A 20,962-nucleotide genomic window follows, 5' to 3' on the forward strand; every position below is an offset into this window, starting at 1 on the left:
TAGATTATTTTCGACTGTGTGTTATTGTGTATGTTTTGGTATGTCTTTGCCTCTCAAACATTCAGCCGTGCAAGATTAATGTTGGTAGTAATTTTTTGACAATATTATGACAAAATAGCCCCACCTGCTGTTTAGATTTGTGTATAACACTATGAATAAGCTGTCGTCATCAGAAACAAGTAAACCAGGTCGCGATGGCCTTTAGTTTGCCCCCTACTGGTGAACAGACTTCCAGAACATAAACGTAACAGTGAGCATCAACAATGAATAGTGACATGTTTTTGTTATGTTGGTTCATTAGTCTTAGCTTTAACTTTGAATTTGACAGAATTCAATGACTATGAGATTAGTGCTGACATTGAATGTGAGCATATTACTTCACACAGCTGATGAATTGTTTAGAATCAGAAACAATCTAAACTAAATCTAAAAAATAAATAAAAATAATAATAAATACAAATATAAAACATAAAATATAGAAACTCCAGTCCTCTTTTACGTTTAGAGCACCACAAGTGTGTCCTTTACACCCTTTTAGTTGCTTTTTATCTAACTGTAACCTGCTCTTCAGCCTTACAAGTAGTTTGCGATGTGCAATATGTTTTGTCGGTTGATAGTTGGCCTAGTGCTGCACTTAAAGATTTTCTTGTTAATAATGAACCAAACTGTTGATTTGGGCATGCCAAGTATCTTTCATGAGCCTCAACCCACCCACGTTACATAGCATAACACTGTTATGTACACTGCTATGTTCCCCATGTCACATTCTAACACCACTACCAAAGTCAAATGCAAAGCCTAGAATTGTCTGTAAACAGCTCTTATGTATGTCAAAAACAAGTCTTATACACTTGCTCAATGAAACGGCTGTGGCCACAAATAATTGTACCCTAAAATGAAGGCACCGAGTACAAAAGGAGTTTGAATTTGTAATTGGTTCATCTAAAATGGAAGAGCGGTCCCCTTTTACACCCTATACTCATGGTGGCATAAGGTAGAAAGACTTATTGGTGAGTGAACAGGGGGGAACGTAGATGATACATCACATGTAGCGTCCACTTTTATCTAAATACACACCTACTAAAACATGGGATTGGCAGTCCAAAGGTGTAAGAAAGCGTTATGATTCAATTTGCTAACGTTTTTATTCTACCCAGCTAGAGACACAATCATGTGACAAATACAAAAACGGAACTTTCAAACTTGATAATGCATTAATTCATAATGTTGTTCATACAGCATTTATTTGGAAAGAGTACCTAGTTGAACATACAAGAATTTAACTTAATAGAAATGGTCTTTCAAGTTAACTCAATAACAGTTAATACACAAAATACACTATTGGACAACAAATATGTTTTTACATAACTTTGGGAAAGGAGAAGGCAGAGGAGCACCAAAACACTATCTGACTTCAAATGGCACAAACATTGTTCCCTCAAAACAGGATACAAATATTCCTAAACATGTCGAGTAATAATGAGGTACAAAATTGTGGACGGAAAATTGTTTCTCTCCAAAAATAAAGTTATACTCTCTTTTTTTACTTTCCCAGCGCTTTGTCCAGGTTGGTCTTTATGGCATCCAGGAAGTCAGATGTGTTGACATAATGCTCATTGAGCTTGCAACTGCAAAGACACAGATACAGTTTATTCAGAAACTAACCACCTTTTACCAATAATTTGGGTCTACACACAACATGTGGAATTGGTAAGTCAGGAGTTCCCAAACTTTACGTAAATTAAAACATTTTAAATGAAAAAGTTAAAACAGCATGAATTACAGTTGAGCCACATTCTCATTTGGAAAGAGAATTACATTCAAATTGAAGAACGCAACAAAATCTTATGCTAGACATCAGCTATGGATCCAAACACATTCAAGGTTCATGTTCTGTTTTCAAGAACCATTTGAGGCCATTATTATATATATATATTTTATTTTTTTCATGAACTTTCAAGGACCATGGGAACCCTGGGTAACTGAGTAGCATTCTAAAACAAAAGAACTCACTTGGAAAGGCCATGGATGCAGCCTGCAAGGTCCTTGGTCATCACACCACTCTCCACAGTCTCCACACACACCCTCTCCAAGGTCTGAGAGAATCTGGAGGAGAACATAGAACAATCAGTGTTTGTTTAATGTTTACTGTCCCCACTTTGTAAAAACTAAGGCAGCTACGCAACTGTGCTGTAGTTGAAAATGAGTATCGCCAGTCATCACTTTATTAAGTCAGGGTTTCCATCCAGCTTCCCTCTGTGCTCAAGACCCCTTGTCCAAGCAAAGATGCTGGCAATGGGGTTGGTGCTCGTGGGTCGTCCCTGGAATAGAATTAGAAAAAGCATTCAGAAATGGGTTCGAATAGCGTGTCAAAAAACATCTGGCGGTGTTGACAGGGCCTTACCCTCTGGTGCTCACGGAAGTGCCTGGTCACCGTGCCATGGGCCGCCTCGGCCTCGATGGTCTTACCATCTGGACACACGAGCACTGAGGTCATCAGGCCCAGGGAGCCAAAGCCTACAGACGCGTAGAGTAAAACAAGACTAAGTCAATACCTTGTAGCAGATCCACTCACTAAATCAAGTTCATAAAGGAGGTCACAGGGGAAGTCCTCTGTGTTTATAAAGTGAGTAACGGAGTAATGTGCAAGGGATCCATGACAGGTTATAGAGTGGACGTGGCCGCCAATAAAAGGCATTCGGCATTTTGAAGTTCAGAGACAATGAGTGGGTAATCTGCATAGCTTCTGAGGTTAAACTTGACAGCCTTTTGCCTCACCCTGAGCCAGAATGTCTGACTGAACATCTCCGTCATAGTTCTTGCATGCCCAAACAAAACCTCCGGAGGATTTGAGTACCTGGGCAACCATGTCATCAATCAGGCGGTGCTCATACCAGATCTTCAGTCTGTCAAATTCTGGTTTGTAGTTCCTGCAGGAAAAATGTATTTCTATTTTAACATTATGCTATGTTCACATGGTAATAGACTTTAAGTGAAGTATATTATCACAAGTCTTACGCCTCAAAGATTTCTTGGAAGATGTCCTTGAACCTCCCATCATAAGCCTTGAGAATGGTGTTCTTGGTGCTCATGTAGAGAGGCCACTTTTTCTGGATAGCATACTGGAAGCAGCTGTGGGCAAATCCACTGATGGACTAGAGAAAGAAAAAAGTAAGTAAACTGTGACCTGACTGACAGCTGTAATGACATTGATTGGCAGCACCTCTAATTAATCTCCAATAAGGCCACACTCACCGCATCAGTGTTGTACATGCCCATTCCACAGCCACCAGAGGGGAAATCATACACCTCCCACTCTTTCCCTTTGCTTCCATCACTTGGGGTGAACACCATCTTAAACTTGCCAGGCTGGGTAATAACAAAGTCTGTGGCCTTGTACTGTACAAAGAAATGAAGTCAAATACAGGCACCTGGCATTCTTCAAGAATCATCGACGTCCTCAAATAGTATGCGCATAGTGTTTAAGTTAATCTGCTGAATGCTGCCAAGCATCAAGTGACCAGCAGTTCTCGGGCTCCAAGTTTAATACAAGCTTGCAGGCAAGAACAGAGTGTCGCAAAATAGCGAATGAACACAGTCTTTCTTGTAGCATGAAAAGAACCCTATCTGGCTTTCCCAGATATGACCTTCAACTAAGGGTTGTAAATCAGGTGCTAGCACGTACTGATCCTTTTCACTCCCAACTCAGGTGAAGTTATCAGTAAACCTAAATAGACACAGTGCTTAAAATGTACACGTCTTTGTCCTGCACAATCTATAAAATCGTAAAGTTTACACTTTTTTTTATACAATGGCAGAGGCCTACACATTCCAATCTGGGTTACATCATGGCAATCAAACCTCTAAGTATATACTTATACAGAACATCATAACAGGGTTATATTCACTGTATGCACTCATTTAAATTGGAACCATATCAAATAAACAGAAGTATAATTGCAGGGCCAATTTGGTAATTTCCCAACAATGGCTGATTTAACTACAGTACCTGGTCACCAAAAGCATGTCTGCCGATCGTGATAGGCTGCGTCCAACCGAGTACAAGACGGGGTATGTTCTTGCAGATGATAGGCTCACGGAAGACAGTGCCTCCCAAGATGTTCCGGATGGTTCCATTGGGGCTCTTCCACATGTTTTTCAGCTTGAACTCTTGGGAATATGCATTAAGATTTACGTTGAGAAAGGATGCACAATTGTATTCGACATTAAATCAATCTTTTGACGGTATGGTGGCCAGACAACATACCTTCCACTCTTTCCTCATCGGGGGTGATGGTGGCACACTTGACCGCCACGTTGTATTGCTTGGTGGCAAGTGCAGAGTCAATCGTGACCTGGTCATTAGTCTGGTCACGGTATGGCAGGCCCAGATCATAGTATTTCAGCTCCACATCAACATTAGAGAGGATGAGCTGTAGAAGCAGGACAGATGCAACATATTTACAACCGGTCTCAACATTAATAAGATCCTGATAGTTGTAAGTTAGGGTACCTTCTCTTTGATAAACTCCCATATAATGCGAGTCATCTCATCTCCATCCATCTCCACCACGGGCTGGTCCACCTTGATACGTTTAGTAGCATCTATAACGATTCAATATGAGATTTTGACGTGCACAATATAAAGAATATTCTGATTAGGATGTTAAGGACGGGAAAAGAGCATAAACCAGTTTAACTACTTGGTCACGCTGTCCAGTATGGAAAAGACCAGCTTGACAACCTGTTAGTTAACTACCTACCTTCCCCCATGTCTACTTGTCCTCACGTGTGACTGACTGTCTGGAGTAAACCGTACACTAAATGTGCATTCTAAATGCTTGTCAAACTTACTAGATAACAGCCTTGAGTTAAATGTGGCTTGTAAATGAAAAATAGGAATCTCACATGGTTGTTGTTTTTGGAATGTTTCGCCTGGCTAATGTATCATTATATAACGCCACGCACCATATTGTGCCACGCATCAAATTGATAGCCATCTGACCTATCTGCTACCTACTAATGTTTGGCTAAATATAACGATAGCATTCTGACATTTTCAAAACAAAAGCGAAAGACACTATTAAGCTCATTCAAACAAACTAGCTGAACACAAACAAGCTAGATGAACACAAACAAACTACCCTACGTACAACATAATTCAGTCGACTCACAGTTCCTCTGTTGTAAATTTTGGAAAACTACAGCAGGCGCGAGCACAGCGGGATTTTCCGACAGTGAAGCGGCAGCACATCTTGAGATGGAGCAAAGAGCCCTCAAGTACCCTGCCATGGTCGACTGCAACTGTTATCGTACACCGCTGAACTAGATTGCACACTTTTTAAATGAGTGAACAACTAACCGGTAAATAAATGAGGTTACAAAAATATATGGGCGGTTATAATTCCCACCACGTCAGTGTCTACACAAACGAAACCTCGCATGGCCAATCAGTGACATGCATTTGACATTTATGCATTTCTCGTGCTCTTTGACGTAATGTTGATGTCTCAATTAGCCTATTATTTAAGTTAAAGTTTTTATGTTTCCTGTAACTTTTATTTTTTTATTAACTGACATGAATTGGAATTTCCTTATCTGATTGTAAACCGTTGAATTGCCCAAACTTTCCCAAATAAATATACTAGCGACTCAAATCGAGTAAAATTGCCATATGAAGGTGGGCGTGGCTGACTGCCTCAAATGTCTTCATATGCTATGTCCCCCTCTACAGGAACATGGAAATACAGTGATATTGAGAGTTAGATACACTCCTAGCCATAGAGACGTTGTACTGGGACCGATTATGACTCTTAAGGCCACTACACACTACGTGCCATTTTATTGGGACTGGAATGTTTTAGTGAGAAGGGGGGCATGAAATGTTGCATATGCTACCACCTGCTGAGGTAATGTAGATTACACACACATTGAAGTTGTCCAGTTTATAATGTGGTCTCGACATTTTTAAGGTTGTAAATGATCATCATAGGCACTGTGTCAGTTTTGGATACATGATTTCTGTCATAGACTTTATCAATAAAAAAATGTAATAAAAAGTACTTTCAGTAACATTTTTATGACTTTGGGAATTTGATGTTAATTGAAAAAATAATATAGACCATTCAAGAAAGGACAATAAAGCACATACTTATGTAACAGCAAAACAAAAACTATATCTTGTATTTAATTGCACTTACAAACCCCTGATCAGGTTATGATGCTATCATGTACATTAAGTGTATGTTCAAAAGAGGCTAAAGTAACAAAATGCAAAGATTGCACATAAATTAACATAATCAAGTGAAACATAAAACAGCATCAAATAGCACTGAAACATAAACAAGCCAGATATTGCTCTTTGGTAACTAATCATGTGCCACAATATTTCTGAAATAGTTCAAACTAATTTTACATAATAGGGTAAAAAAAAAATCTGACTGCTGAGAACCCATTAAGTGCATCTACAATGATGTGCTCCAAGAGTTGCATTTTTTAGGAGATGAGAATTCACAACTGTATCGTACTACAGATATCCTTGTCAAGTAGTTTTGTAGAACCATTCAGATTGCTTTAACGGTTTCAGGACCATATAGTTCAAAGGAGGATGGCCAAGTGACTAAGTGGGGGCTGCCACAGTGCCTTTTTTGTCACTGAAGAAACTTTTTAACATCAGGACTTGCCCGATGCTGACTGCAAATAGAATGAAGGTCTCTCCAATGGACCAGAAGCTCACACGTTCATGAAGGTCTTCTGCTCGGATACGGTCATGTGCCTCCCGTAGCCTGTACCACGTTTGAGAGTCAGACACCACCTTAAGAATTTCATGGATAGAGAGGCACGCTGACTCCATCTGAAATATAGATTGTTTAGAGAAAATGATCTTTTTTTTTTCTTCTTATATGAAGCATTAGAGAGCCTTTGAGCATTGAATATGGAACCTGGCAACGCTTAACGGACAGTTGTTCTGAAGTTTACCTGGGTCAGTGCTGTGGCTTTGATCATGTCAGGGAGAAGTGGCCTCTCATCCCCTGCACGGAAGTCCAGGTAAACTATTTTGTGGGAGAACGTGGAGAATTCATTGCTGAAGCATACTTTGTAAACACCTTTCATAGTTGTGGTGTGAGAAAAACTGTCATATTGCTTCTTCCTATCCTGATAGAGGACATTGCTCAAAGGATCTGTGACAAAGCAGTCGACATCATAGTTTCCCCCTGCTATTACCTAAAAAGGAAGGGAGAGAAGTATTAGGAATATAAGTCAACCAAGGTGTTCAATCTTTCATGTCGGCTACGTGTTTAAACCTTAATTGTCTAGACAAATCGAACTAAAATCAACCCTGCTAATAATGCATATGACTCCAAACAGCGTTATCTAAAATCACTTACTTGAAAGTCTATGTCAAATCTCACGCCATTCTCAAGTTCTTCGTAAAAACATTGCTTTTCGTTGTCCGGTAATTCAAACGTTAACTCTGTGCTACAAACACAGATAACATGTAACATCAAACTGCAAAGTCCAAGGTAACGCATGACGCAGCTAAATAATAAGAGAGCAAAACTTAAAAATATTTACTGTCACAATTACAAGGTACACCGTCTTAGGAGACAGAATTATTCCTTGCAGTGAATGTGACATATGTGGCTCAAAAACTTTTCTGATCTCAACCACAACTGACGTGGCATGGTATTAAACCTCTTCCGGGTCACGGTGCTTCTTCATAATGTAAACAAGTGAGCCTGGTTGACGCGAACGCTGACGTTGACATAGCACAGAATTCTTATTTGATGTTTCTGCTTTTTCTATTGTATTGTAAAACTGCTGTTAATAAATACATTGATTGATACAATTTAAAAATTAAGTAATTTTTTTTTACAAAAAGACTCACAGCACAGGGACACGTACCGTGGGAGGGACCATATGTATATCTATGGGAGGGACTTGACCATAGCGTGGACTTGACAGTTTACTATGAAAGTTCAACGGTAACTGCTGTCATAGACAGCGTTATCACGGGGTTTGAGAGGTAGGCTAATGCATTACTGTTTGAGCGAGTGTACCTGTAAATTGACTAATGGCCATGTCTGCATTTCACGGAATCTTATGTTTACAGCGTCATGTAAAGTTAAAGTTTAGATTCAAGTTGTTGAGATGTTGAGATGCAGAGCCTGTGCTAGAGAAGTCGTTATAGCTGTCAGCTGTCAGCTTAATTGTTTTAATATTCAAACAGGAAAAAATCAAAATAAAGGAGTTTATTATATTTAAATATGCAGAAGGTGATGGATTTTAAGCAGTTTGCGGAGGAACATGCAACTGGTGTTGCAGTCGCCCTTCTAGTAGGTAATCTAACTTTGTAAACTACAGCCTGTATATAGTAGGCTAAATCAAATGTAGGGACGTTTGAATATCTGGATTTGTAATAATTTTTTCCAATTATCTGACAGGAGTGAGCAATGTGGCCTTGCGCAAATGGAAGGGGAATGTGCCGGAGCAAGGCCAGGCTAGATTGCAAAACAGTCCTGATTACAGGGGCCAACATCACTGGCATTGGGAAAGAGACAGCCATGGACATGGCCCGCAAAGGGGAAACCTTGCGAATTCCCCCCAAATTGTTCTTATTAAAAATTGTAAATCTCCACTAAGTGTTTGCTGCTGGTACCCTAACTGCATGCTTGCATGTGTACAGGGGCCAGAGACATGACCAGAGCCAACAAGGCAGCAGACGAGATCAGGAAGAAGACCGGTAATGGAAACGTGGTGGTAAAATATCTGGACCTAACCTCACTGCAGTCAGTCAGGGAGCTTGCCAAAGATATCCTGGAGAACGAGGACAGGCTTGACATCCATATCAACAACGCAGGTGCAGTACAGTCACACGATTTAGCCAAGGCCGTAATCATAATATATATTGCCCCCCCCCCCCCCCCCAATATTCCCCAATATAGGGAGTCAGATGGCTGAGCGGTGAGGGAGTCGGGCTAGTAATCAGAAGGTTGCCGGATCAATTCCCCGCCGTGCCAACTGACGTTGTGTCCTTGGGCAAGGCACTTCACCCTACTTGCCTCGGGGGGAATATCCCTGTACTTACTGTAAGTCGCTCTGGATAAGAGCGTCTGCTAAATGACTAAATGTAAATGTAAATATTCAAATCTGGTCAAAATGTCCCCCCCAATATATTGATATAAAAATATAAATGTGCTACGCTACCACAGGCAATCACACACGCTGTCCGAAATTATCAATAAAAAAGATATTTGTCCCCGGAATGTTGACTCCATGGCTACGGCCTTGCATTTAGCAAATAGCCTTGATGTCCAGGAAAGTACAACATGTAGATCTGATTTTAAAAATATGTCTTATTGTTCTGTATACAGTAGAGAGACTCTTGTTTTTCCAATCCATTAAATTCAGGAATCATGATGTGCCCCAAAGGGAAGACTGTGGATGGCTTTGAGAAGCAGTTTGGAGTAAACCACCTTGGACACATCTTTCTGCCCAACTGCCTCTTGGATCTGCTGAAGAAATCCACTCCCAGTCGTGTTGTTAACGTGTCTAGTCTGGCCCACGAGACAGGTAAAGGGGATTCTATGTAAATTCACTAAGACTTAACAGACCAACCTTGGAAAAAGAATGACAATTTGGTCTGAAAATGTTTTGTAGTTCAAGATTTTTTTTTATTCTTATTTATTTATTTATGAACTGTTAACCGTTGCATGTTAGCTTGTTTGATGATGATGATACAAAACCTTTTTTTACAGGCAAGATCCATTTAGATGACATTAACCTTTACAAAGACTATGACCCTGATGTAAGCTACTTTCAGAGCAAGCCAACCAATGTTCTCTTCAGTAGAGCGTTAGCAGCCAAACTAAACGGTGGGTTTAATTATATACATATTTGATCCCAGACAAAATATGATATTTGTAGTCTCTTAACTGCGTAACTGTGTACAGCCTTCACCCTGGCATCATCCGTACGGAGCTGGGCCGTCACTTCTTCCCCACCCTAGCCCTGTGGAACTAGATCTTGGCTGTGCCATTAATTGCACTCATAAAGACGCCCTGGGAAGGGGCTCAGACTACCATTTTTTGTGCTGTGGATGAGAACCAAGCCAACGTCACTGGCCTGTACTACAGGTCAGTGCATTAGACCCTGATTGACCAACAGGAACAAAAAAGTTCATTTTTTAATCATGTTTAAAAAGTGATAATAAGTGTCGTCCTACTCCCAATAAATTCTTTCACGTTTTTAGAATGAGCATCTGACAAAGTTTAGAGTCAGTTGTGTACAGATTTGATTTCATCTATCCTTTTCTCTCTGTGTTCCCCCGGGCAGTGACTGCGGCCCCTAAAGAGGTTGCCCCACAGGGTTGGGATGACGAGGCTGCAAAACGACTGTGGGATATCAGTTCCTCCATGGTGGGCTTAGCCTGATGGAGTCACTACGCCCATATCCTAAAAGAGGTAAAGCTACTGGCACTATTGCAAGCAGGTTAGAAGGTTTCCGGTTCGATTCCCGTCTGTGCAAAATGGCGTTGTGTCCTTGGGCAAGGCACTTCACCCTACTTACCTCGGGGGGAATGTCCCCGTACTTACTGTAAGTCGGTCTGGACATGAGCGCTGCTAAATGACTAAAATGTCAAATGTAATTGTAAAATGCAAGCAGGTTTGGATATTTTAGGATCTAAATAAGCATATTATCAGTGCAGGGCTGAAAGAACCACTTATGATATAATTGAATGATGGGATATTGGTTGCTCCATTTATAGTGCTACAGGACATACTTTAATCTCTATGACTCTGTATCTACAGCTTGCTCTTTGTATGACCTACCAGTATAATGTTTCCTGATCCAATGGGTTGGATATCAAAATGCAGTGAAACATGGTTAAATATCACTACTGGTATGTTTATATTTTAGTTGTAATCCAGCGGTAGGATCATCATTGGATACCTTGAATTTTGAATACATAATTCTTTAGTAGTTATATTTTCTAAGATAATTATTGTATTTTCTCATAATTGATAACAGTTAACAGTTGTTTTTTTCTTATGAACATATTCTGCTTTATCTAATAAAGGAAAATACAAAATGCATATGAAACATGGTGGTAGAAGATTTTGGAGTTTTGGAGATAGGTTTGCATGCTCTTTATTGGGCATCTCTTTATTATTTCTCCATACAGTTTACCACCATGTTAAAAATCTGATATCCAGATGTTCTCAATCATAGGATGAACCCACCTTCAACTGGACTCACTTAAATGTTTTAGGTTTTCTTCTTTTTAGTCAAAAAGTCATAATAATTTGTGGCACACACATCATCGTTTTGGCCACAGACCATTTAACACAGTGGTATAAAATCACAAATAGATTGATTTGGGGTTAATCAGTATAATAACCCATCCTGCTAAATGCAAATTTAAGTTTGAATTTGAATGATAAAAAAAAAAAAGATTGTTACAAAAGTTGGATGAAAATTAACTTTAAAAATGAACTATAGTACCATCTTGTGTTCAGTACAGTTACTGCAACCTGAATTATATTTGTGGACAAAGATACATCAGATAGTTAAGCAACTTGAATACATTAAAGATCCATTCTTTATATTGGTCATAACATGCATCAAGTCATTCATAATAGTGTTTCAATGATGTCCAGATCTGCATGAAAACATACCTTTGCACATTCCTGCAGAGTGGATCATGACATATTTGAAATGTATTAACAACCTCTAATGACTAACCAGTAGATAAAGTCACTGACTATGTTCTATCCACAGGTAGACATGACTTACCTTGTTACGTGTTCTCATTCCTTTGTTCATTCGTACAAAAGCATTGCTTAATAATCAATTTAACTTTGTTGTACAACATATCTCTGAATGGCCTGAAGTTATCCAACTGTCTTGACTTAGTTACATACTGTAACACACAAATTCAGTTAATGACAGTAAAACAGAAATGTAGTTAATTTGGTTATTTCAGTATTATCTACAATACATTTCTCTACCTGTGCCCGAATGCAACCGAATACAGGACTACAAGTCTGAGCCAAAGCTTTTCCAGTTGTGTTCCTAGCATGTAGTTAATGTCAGACACATGCCCTTATCAGTTCTCCGTCCAACGAATACGGAATCGACAGCTGGGCTGGAAAAGTGATAAGGAGATGTGAGCGACCATAGGTTCAACAAAAGCAACAGCCCTAGCAGACTGATGGGTACTTTAGTGAGACTCCAATTTGCCCTCCAAAGAGCCAGTCTCACAATGTCCATAAAATCCTACATATTGCCTAAAACTGTTGTCCCATTGCATGAGCAAATAAGATATGTCCATTCCTATCAATCTCTGCAAAAAGTCCCTTTGTGACTTTTTCAATAAATTCACATCTGCTCCATCCTCAGGAAGGTGTGCAGAAGGAGGCGAAAAAGACTTAGGTCTGGATCCATTGCACGCCGGGAGCAGTGACCAAGGTTGCGACCCACTCAGTAACCCCTCACGGTTTGACTGCCTACCTTTTGAGACACACCCCATTGATGAGTTTTATTTCACTGCAACCCCGCCTGGCTCAGAACAATCTCTTGGCTGTCATTGGTTCAAAATTAGAACTCACCATTCCTGCCCCCTGGGGCCTGTGGATTTAAGCCAAATAGTTGTCTTAACCTGTCAATCACAGAGAGGTCGGCCAGTAGTATTACAGAAGCCAGGTTTGGTGGGCGGGTTCCACACAGGTGTGGCTTAGAAGCACATTCCAAAATGAACATACCTGTCAGCTCTGCTCGTGTTCCAGAACAGAGAGACCTTCTCTGGGACCCCCCCCCCCCCCCCCCCAACCTGTTTAAATGGGTTCCATTGGAAAGCAGGGCATCATTCAAATTCCAGTTCTATTGAGCTGTTACATATCCAGATGTGGTATGAACAATCTTCACTTTGCTGTGAGAAAACTTACAGTGAGACTGCCTTAGATATTTCCAATGCTATAAAATACCTTCAAAAATACTCTCCTTCGAAACTCCTCTTTAGCTTTTTAATAATAAGACCATTAGGTCATAATATTTGATATTGTCCTGTAAATAAAGTACAAGCTCATTGACCATACTTTGTGCTTCTCTACCCTAACCTCTAGTTTTCACTAGTTTTAATAGAGAAACAGATGTTCACAGTGGGAAAACATTATGTTCCAAATTACATACAGTGACTTAAAGGACAGATACAGGCAGTGGCATGTGCATTTTCCCTCCCAGCAACTCTTCTCAGATCATCTACGCCTGCTTGCTCACTCCGGAAATAAAAAAAGAATTTGTGTGAAGTGGATGTTTGTGTTTGCACAAAAAATGTTTTCTGCTTTCTGTGTCTCTCTGACTACAGAGGTGAGTGAGTGAGCCTGAGGCAGGTGTGGGAATGCAGGTTTGCTGCATTCATGGGCCTAGGAGCAGCCACTGTTCTCACTACCTGTGTGGACGAGTCCAAGCATGCTGAGAGCTTAATCAGAGCAGCCACAGTGACTAAGCTCCTCGCAGTCATCAGCCTCTAACTCACCGCACTGCTTTTGGAATAAGAGGGTTCAGGGCACGAGACTCATTTATCTTGGTAGATTTGAGGTGTGGCTAAACTGTAGAAAGCAAAAGATCATTGTGTACTATTCTTTATTTGCCACAGGAAAACACAGTTCCTTTGTTGCGGTCTTCACAGGTAAAGGATAGTCCCAGTTTTATGTTTTGTGTTGAGGTTTGAGGGCTTTTCACTGACCAGTGTGTAAAAGAAGGGTTTGTCACTAAGGTAAAGGTGCCTTGGGTTTCTGATCAGTGAGCAGTTAGAAGCATGTGGCAAAAGCAGGCAGGTCTTTCCTGAGGAGCTCAGTCCAGAGCAGTGAGCGTGCGCTAAGCCGGGCGGACAGCTGACTCAGCACCTCCCCTGCTGTCTGTGGGTTCACTCAACAGCGTCTTTATCCCTGGCGACAGAACACCACCCCGGGGCCTGAACATCCCTCCCGGCCTTCAGCAAATCCCCACTGTGGCCCTGAAATTCTCATGAACCTTCCTGATCCACAGTAAATATACGCCCTTTACAGGAAGAGCAAGTATCAGAAGTGCAGATTCTATAGCACTGTTGTGGATGTGTTGTCCTTCTTGGTTTTTGGTTATAGTTAGGCACTACGCCAGATCAAGACCGTATAAAATTATTGTAAAAAAACAAACAAACAAAAAAAACAGCTAAAGACTTCTATGCATAACAATAAAGATCAGGTGAATTATTTTTTTTATTGTTAAAACATTTAAACTCAGCTATTGATCCAGGAGGGGCCGTGCTGCCAGGCCCATGTGTAGCCATGTGACTTGACCTCCTTCCGCCTGGCTTGACATGTTGCTCTTGATATTCTGTGATGTCTTAGCATGCCATTGTCAGTGGAAAGGCCGTGGTCATCTCGACTGGCTTTGTGGACGATTATTTAGTTGAGTTCTTCCTGTCGGTGTGAAAGTCTGGCACTATGCAAACAGGGATCATCGCCTCTTTATCCAGTTCCGGCGTTCCTCCGCACATCAGACGACAGGGCCGCTCATGTGGACCAGAGGAGATCTGCTAAAACATCTTCTGTCGCTCGCTGGCCCAGTCACCGGGATTAACCCAGCTACATTCCCAGCTCTCTCTGTCTCTCCCTCCCTCCCACCCTCCTTCCTAAGTATTTGCCAATAAATAGTTTTAAATTAACCAGAGAGATGGGAAAATGTGTCTTTGTAATTAACTACTCCTGATGGTTCATACTTTGGATTATATAAAGGTTTAGTGTAGCATGTGGCTACTGAAGAGACTCGGTTGATTCTGTGGAGCATTGTTGACATTGTATTATTTTATAACACCTTCTTTATCCTCGCATCCTACGTAAAGTGTTTGTCCTGTGTTTGTCCAACAATTACGCACCCATAGTGAAGAGAGGCTCTCCACCCAGCCTGAATATTACGGGGCACAATGTAAGAGGAAATCCATCTCCCCTCAGAAAATGCTTTAGCTAATTGTGAAATGATGAAAGGCAAATGTGTGGGAGAGACACGGGGGACTCTTCATTTCCGATTCACTCACTGCTCTTATAAGGAAACAGGAAATAGCAGTCAATCTGAGAAGGCTCGAGGAGGATGACTTGTGTTATGTATGTTTGTGTGTGTGCTTGTGTGTGTGTGTGTGAGTGTGAAAAGGCGAGAAACGGGGAGAGCAGTGCATGCGAGCAGACACTATCCGACATCCTTGCATGTGCACTCCTCTGTAATTGCAGTTGGGCATGTATTGTATGTCACGTGTTCATGGGTATGTTCCTGTTCATTCATCACAATTAATACAATGAACTGGAGAGAGAACTACAAGCTAACTAATGTCCTTTGCTGCCTCCCCTCGCATGACAGCCCAGGTAGTCAACATATGATCCATGGATTCTTGGTACTTCCAGACCACCCCCAATCCATTTCGGCACACTGAATAGCACTCAGTTGCCATGGACACAGATCATGTGGGGTTTTGAATAATGTGTCCATGACAACAAACTAAAGCTCTCAGTTTATGTGTTTGAGGCTGCATGTGTAAGTGTGTGTGTGTCTGTCTGTGTGTGTGTATGCGCGTGCGTGCACCTGTGTGTGCATGTGTGTGTCTTTGTATTCCTTTGCGTGTATAATATAAGCCTTGACAGAAAGAGAGAAAAATTATATTCTTGAATGCTCTGTACTGTGTGTCATCTGAAAAAAGGGGGCTGCATTAACGGTTAGTGCAGCACAGAATTGGAGAGACGACAAGCGGCTCTGGGAGGCCTCTAGTGTAGGAGCTGCTGTTGTACTGCGCTACACCCCTGTTGTCCACTGAAGAATGAAATGTGATCATGGAGCGCTGCCAGTACACATCAGGACCCAGCACTTGAAATGGTAAGGCACTGGACTGTGACATCTCACAACCGTCAACACCACACTCTTACCACTAGAGGCCCCCACCACCACCACCCCTCCAACCCCCTCACCACCACCACCACACAGACTTGTGGACCAGCCTGCATTTATGAAAGACAAGAGGTTGGCTATATAATTCTTTAAATAATTACATTGTGAACTGATTCGGTGCAATTCCCCTGAGATCCTCTGTGATTTTATGCTTATAGAAACACCTCAAAATAGATTTTCTGAACCAATTTCTTTGTTTACCCGAGTGTAATTCCTCTTGTCTGCAGTGTGAAGAATTACTCTTTCTGTCCACCAGAGGATGCTGTCTTTCAAATAACCTGCTGACACAATTGGTTACTTTGCTAACTTCTCTGTATTTTAAGTATCCCTGCAAGGATTTATACATTTTTTGCCAGAGTTTCAAGATTCTGTGAGAATAGTAGTCATGCAGTAGAATACATACATAGACGTACATCATCCGCTTTAAGGTATTCTTACTATACTTTGATTTAAAGAAGGTTCAGTTTTAGGCTGAAATATTTGTTATGCTTAAAATAACTTTGTTGTGTACATTTTGTCTTAAAAAGCTGTGGCTGTTGACTAATGCTCCAGTGAGTTTTCTATTTGCTCATTGCAGTTTGGAGGTAATATTACAACATCTTACAATAGGAAATAACTTAAAGCAAAATAAGGAATAATTTAAAAGATTCATTGCAACATGCCCTCAGAAATAATATGTTTATGCTGGCAAATTAATCGTCATACATTGTTGTGGTGCTTGGTGTGTGTTTATCTGAGTAAAAGATCAGTTTCTACCACCCATGACTTCATTTCCACTGAAAGAGAGACAAATGGCCTATTACTACATATGGGTATGACAATAACGAGGACATGTGTTATATTACTGTCACTTTTTGTTTGTATAAAAAAAGAGCTTGTTTTTACATTGTCTTAGTAGCTGGGAAAGAGATTCAACAAAGCAGATTCTAAACCAAGAGTTCCAGCCTTGTTTTCGGATCCAGACAGTGACACGGCTGATGTAGAAGCACAGAGGACATCTAGAAGAGTCTACGCTGGTCAGGTTGCTTTTCCTCCGCAAGATACGTCGGCCCTCAGTGTCTCCGCCGTCTCTTTCAGAGGGTGCGTGTGTTGTTGTGCACTGCGGGCTGCGAGCACAGGCTCTCTTGCAGCTTTGAGTCTAAGCGAGGCAGACTGTGAGAGGGTTATTAGTCCCTTCGCCTTCCTCAGGGCATGGCAAAGGCAACTGTGGCGAGACTGAGACACAAATAGATTTTCTAAATATGGGGGCCTCCAATAGAGAAAATGCAGAATCTAATATTGGGCTTCTGAATCCAACATGTTGGGTGAAGAAACAAAAAGAATCCGTGACGAATCGAACCATAGGTGACATTTTCAGGATGTGTCAGTGTGTCTGTCTGTGCTTGTATGGATTTCCATTTTGTGAAGCCACTTTCCTTAGCTGGCCCACATTTAGACTGAATTGGTTTTAATTTGATTCGTTTGTAGATTGCGTTAAACAATATGTGATGCCTGCCCATTCACAAATACTTTGAAAGACTGTGGATGACGAGATGGTGGACCAATCTGCCTCCATCCTGGAGTGAATCTAAATGTCAGGGAGGCACGTGGCGGAGCAATGACTTGCAGGGTTGGAGAGGGGCAGAGGAGGGGGTAGGTGAGAAAACAGGGCTTTGGTTATTAGCTGAGAAACAGGGATGTTTGTAGTACTGTCACTAACTGTCACTACATCTCAGCCGTATGTTGGGGTCTACTTTGGCAACCCTGAAGTCAGGCAGAGGAGCTATCATTCAACAGCGTTACACTGTCGGGGAAGTCTGTGAGGGTTACGAATCCCTTCTATTCTTGCATATTTCATTGAACCTACATCGTCATGATCCTGTATATTTGACTGCACTCTCCTCCTTCCTCGTTCTCCATCCAGGAGGTGGGAATCTGTCACAGCAGATGTTGACTAAACGCTCGGTGGTCTCGGGCAAAGCTGTCCTCTGACCGTCAGCGACATCTGAAGATGCGGCAGCCTTGTGTTCAAGGACAGTGCGGCTTCTCTGTCTGATTATGACACTTCCCCTTTCATTAATATGCTTAACCTCCAGCTTGGGTATATGTCATTTGCATGGCATTAGCATATATCTGAGGCCCAGCCATTTGTAGCTGCAGAGAATGGGGCTGGCGGGGTTTTCGGAAAGGCACCTGTTAGGCAAGGGGACAGATGCTGCTCCGGCAGGTTCAGAGTGGGGCCAGCAGGGGACAGAGTGGGGACTGAGCGGATGACTAACATCGATGAATCCACTTCCCTTCGGGTCGCTCCTTTCTCCATTACACTTGTTTGTAGTATTCTTCAAACGTGGATGAGTGGAAACGGCCTTTACCATTGCTCTTGATACTGCTGATATCTGTCCGTATTGATATGAAGCAGTGATGCATGTACTGTAAAGGAAACGTGTAGGATTTAAGTGGGATTATCTCTTCAGGGCTAGCCGACATAGGATAACGAGTCATGCGGATTCTGTTTGTGTAACAGTGCTGATCGTGGCTAGAGGTACAGGTATTTTCTAGCATGACGGACCTGCTAAGCAGTTTTCTTTCAACCCTCATAAAATGAAGCCTTACTGGTAAAATCAGACATCAGCAGAGACACACTTGAAAGTCCCTGAAGGATAACAAAATGTTCACTTCTTTTTGTGTCTGCACATCTCACTGTCCAATTGTTGAGATGACTGTGTAGTGTGTACCATCATATGTTGCGCCATCATAAGTAATGACAATCATTTTATAACAAAGTGACATCTGACAGGATGGAAAAATCACAAGTGTGGGAAGCCTAAGACAGTTTTTCTGTCTAAGCAATTGCTTTAAAATAACGTTGTTTTTCTCTAAATCAAGAGCTTAACCTTCCAACAGTATTCAGGCCAAGATAATACAAAATCCTCTCCATCATTTTCAAACAATTACATTTTTTTCAATTCAGTGACTGCTTTGAGCAAAAAGTCTGACTCACAATTTAGCAGTGCACTCCTGTGTTTGTGTTCATTTTGACCATGAGGTAACGTGTGGGCGGTGGGGTTGGGTTGAACCCAATCACAGGCTCACAGTGGCAGTCTGGTGGGCCTGCGTTGGTTGGGTGGAGGATGCTGCAGCCAGGTGGTGACCCTGCATGCAGTATCTGGTACATGGCACTCTGCCCAGGGCTGGGGGCCAGGGCCACAGCCAAATCTCCGAGTAGCAGACTCTGGGGCCGCACAGCCACTCAGAAAAACAAGACTGGAAATATGGACACCGTCACTCCTTTGTACTGTCATCCTCACCATAACACAAAACAATAAACACCACTTATTTTTGTGTGTCTTCACTGTGTGCCGATTTATGATAGAGATTAGAAAACCCTTGCTCTACCATGTGTGGGTTTGTCTATCTCAGCCAAATAAAACACTCTCAAAATAATGGCTTGCTGTTTAAAATTGAGCTGGATGCCATGGTACGATCCGCTGTTATTAGATCAAATCAACCATAATGTTGCAATAGCACTTAGCTATGTGTTTGTGTGAGTGTCTGTTTGTGTGTGTTTGTGTGTCTATGTACACACGTGTATGTGTTTAAATGCTACATATGTATGCACGCATGTCAAGAACTTCTGTCAGTGGATTTGTATTGTATCGTGCCCAGAATGATCAGACATGATGCGGCTTCTGTTCCCCCATCTTGCCTTCCGACTGGATCTATGAGAGAATCATACCCCAAAATAGGATGCTGCTGTGACATCATGATATTACTTTCTCAAGCAAAAAGCTTGATTTGTTATGCATGGTGGCGTCTAGCTATCTCTAGTCTGATAGAATGGGGCAAAACTTCAGCTGGCCACAGCCTGCATCCCTTCCTGTGGTGCAGTGTGCCTATCTCAGCATGGCATGACTTGGCATCACAGTGAGAGGCAGTATGATGATACCCGGCCTCTCTCTTTCATTCAGAAGATTACGTGACAAACAAACTGACTAGGGACTGTTAAAGGCGCACACAGAAATATGTGCATTGAACCTAAGAAAAACTGTGAAAACATCTTGTAGCACTTGCCCTTCCAAAATATTTTTTTCAGGTCCTCATAGTCTTCCCCGTTTTTAGCAATTCTATGTTTACGATCGACAAAATATCACAGAGCTGGACTTTAATTGATGTGGTCCAAGATGATTTCAGTACATTGACATCATGATTGTGATCCATGCTGGTACCAACTGCTTGTTGGCATTTCATAGGGAAATGTCAGAGTGACAACAAGGCTCTGCCTCCCACCCTTCTTTGCGTCTGAGCTCCATCCCTGTTGACTGACAGGCTCTCTAATGGGCCTTGACTCCAGAAAATCAGCCTGGTTGAAGGGACACAGCCGGAGACAGGGGCCGGCCCCTTGCCACAGGAACACCAGCAGCAGTCCGGGCTCCAGTGAGCTTACTTTACAACACCTCTCTGTCACTAGCTTTAAACATCGGTGCTCTGTCTGGCCAATACCAGACCATGCAAGTGGCAGAGTAATGTCTCAATGATATTGTCACACCTGATAGAATACCTTTTTTTAATTAACATAATAATACATGGCATGTCACCACCATGGGTGTGGGGGCTCTATTTCATCGTTTTGATTAGTCTTTTAACATACCATAAGGAGCTGGTATTTGTGAATATAAAGAATATATTCCAAAACTGTAATGTGTCACTGAAGTCATAACAAATACTCTGTTGCAAGGAAAGAGAATACTCTTGCTACATATTATGCCACAAATGGGACTAGAATCACCTGCTAGCACAGAATCATAAATCTGATCGCCACCATTCTCAACTAGTGTCACCTCAGCTACCTTCACTTCATCCGTCCCTTAATGAAACAAGAAACGGGGTGCTGTGATCCCACTAAGGGATCCCACTGAGGGTTATCTTGGTACAATGATCTCCCCTACCGCTTTCTGCACAAGAGAATCAACTATTGTTTGTCCTCGCCCCATATGCTAATTCCAGGTTA

The 20,962-nt window shown here is 41.6% G+C and overlaps 3 protein-coding genes across 14 annotated transcripts; 1 reads left to right on the forward strand and 2 right to left on the reverse strand.

The window, feature by feature from the left end:
• Nucleotides 1-1,126: 1,126 nt before the first annotated feature.
• LOC146246679 (isocitrate dehydrogenase [NADP], mitochondrial) lies at nt 1,127-5,455 on the reverse strand. 4 transcript variants are annotated; one of them, XM_084682041.1, is made up of 11 exons: nt 5,154-5,454; nt 4,514-4,605; nt 4,268-4,433; nt 4,010-4,170; nt 3,256-3,399; nt 3,019-3,155; nt 2,779-2,930; nt 2,405-2,517; nt 2,224-2,321; nt 2,014-2,106; nt 1,127-1,628 (listed from the first exon to the last, which is right to left on the reverse strand). In XM_084682041.1, the coding sequence occupies exons 1-11, from the start codon at nt 5,290-5,292 to the stop codon at nt 1,544-1,546; spliced, it is 1,380 nt and encodes a 459-aa protein (XP_084538167.1). In that variant the 5' UTR covers nt 5,293-5,454; the 3' UTR covers nt 1,127-1,543. The 4 variants fall into 4 exon arrangements, 3 of the variants coding, with proteins under 3 accessions (XP_084538167.1, XP_084538168.1, XP_084538169.1); XM_084682042.1 differs by having other exon boundaries at nt 5,175-5,453; XM_084682043.1 differs by lacking the exon at nt 5,154-5,454 and adding an exon at nt 4,764-5,128.
• A 545-nt stretch (nt 5,456-6,000) lies between these two features.
• tmed3 (transmembrane p24 trafficking protein 3) lies at nt 6,001-7,685 on the reverse strand. Its single transcript, XM_084682045.1, has 3 exons — nt 7,389-7,685; nt 6,979-7,224; nt 6,001-6,853 (listed from the first exon to the last, which is right to left on the reverse strand). The coding sequence occupies exons 1-3, from the start codon at nt 7,530-7,532 to the stop codon at nt 6,620-6,622; spliced, it is 624 nt and encodes a 207-aa protein (XP_084538171.1). The 5' UTR covers nt 7,533-7,685; the 3' UTR covers nt 6,001-6,619.
• Nucleotides 7,686-7,920: 235 nt separating this feature from the next.
• Nucleotides 7,921-18,915, forward strand: LOC146246681 (retinol dehydrogenase 13). 9 transcript variants are annotated; one of them, XM_084682050.1, is made up of 11 exons: nt 7,921-8,026; nt 8,274-8,340; nt 8,445-8,860; nt 9,412-9,573; nt 9,759-9,875; nt 9,954-10,136; nt 10,336-10,463; nt 12,403-12,499; nt 15,731-15,903; nt 16,871-17,055; nt 17,879-18,915. In XM_084682050.1, the coding sequence occupies exons 3-6, from the start codon at nt 8,677-8,679 to the stop codon at nt 10,007-10,009; spliced, it is 519 nt and encodes a 172-aa protein (XP_084538176.1). In that variant the 5' UTR covers nt 7,921-8,026; nt 8,274-8,340; nt 8,445-8,676; the 3' UTR covers nt 10,010-10,136; nt 10,336-10,463; nt 12,403-12,499; nt 15,731-15,903; nt 16,871-17,055; nt 17,879-18,915. The 9 variants fall into 9 exon arrangements, with proteins under 9 accessions (XP_084538176.1, XP_084538174.1, XP_084538177.1 ...); XM_084682048.1 differs by having other exon boundaries at nt 16,871-18,915; XM_084682051.1 differs by having other exon boundaries at nt 16,874-18,915.
• The last annotated feature ends 2,047 nt before the right edge of the window (nt 18,916-20,962 follow it).

Source organism: Hypomesus nipponensis, chromosome 19, assembly GCF_054491055.1.
Source record: "Hypomesus nipponensis isolate SF chromosome 19, ASM5449105v1, whole genome shotgun sequence".
Lineage (NCBI taxonomy): Eukaryota > Metazoa > Chordata > Actinopteri > Osmeriformes > Osmeridae > Hypomesus > Hypomesus nipponensis.

Bases quoted from the DNA above. Each gene is read 5' to 3' on its own strand.
- LOC146246679 (XM_084682041.1), bottom strand. From the start codon at position 5,292: ATGGCAGGGTACTTGAGGGCTCTTTGCTCCATCTCAAGATGTGCTGCC. The intron at 4,606-5,153 runs GTACGTAGGGTA...GAATCGTTATAG, and splicing joins TGAGTCGACTGAATTATGTT to ATGCTACTAAACGTATCAAG. The intron at 4,434-4,513 runs GTACCCTAACTT...CTGCTTCTACAG, and splicing joins GGGAGTTTATCAAAGAGAAG to CTCATCCTCTCTAATGTTGA.
- tmed3 (XM_084682045.1), bottom strand. From the start codon at position 7,532: ATGCGTTACCTTGGACTTTGCAGTTTGATGTTACATGTTATCTGTGTT. The intron at 7,225-7,388 runs GTAAGTGATTTT...CTTCCTTTTTAG, and splicing joins GATTTGACATAGACTTTCAA to GTAATAGCAGGGGGAAACTA. The intron at 6,854-6,978 runs GTAAACTTCAGA...TCTATATTTCAG, and splicing joins AAGCCACAGCACTGACCCAG to ATGGAGTCAGCGTGCCTCTC.
- LOC146246681 (XM_084682048.1), top strand. From the start codon at position 8,677: ATGTGTACAGGGGCCAGAGACATGACCAGAGCCAACAAGGCAGCAGAC. The intron at 9,574-9,758 runs GTAAAGGGGATT...CTTTTTTTACAG, and splicing joins TAGTCTGGCCCACGAGACAG to GCAAGATCCATTTAGATGAC. The intron at 9,876-9,953 runs GTGGGTTTAATT...AACTGTGTACAG, and splicing joins GTTAGCAGCCAAACTAAACG to CCTTCACCCTGGCATCATCC.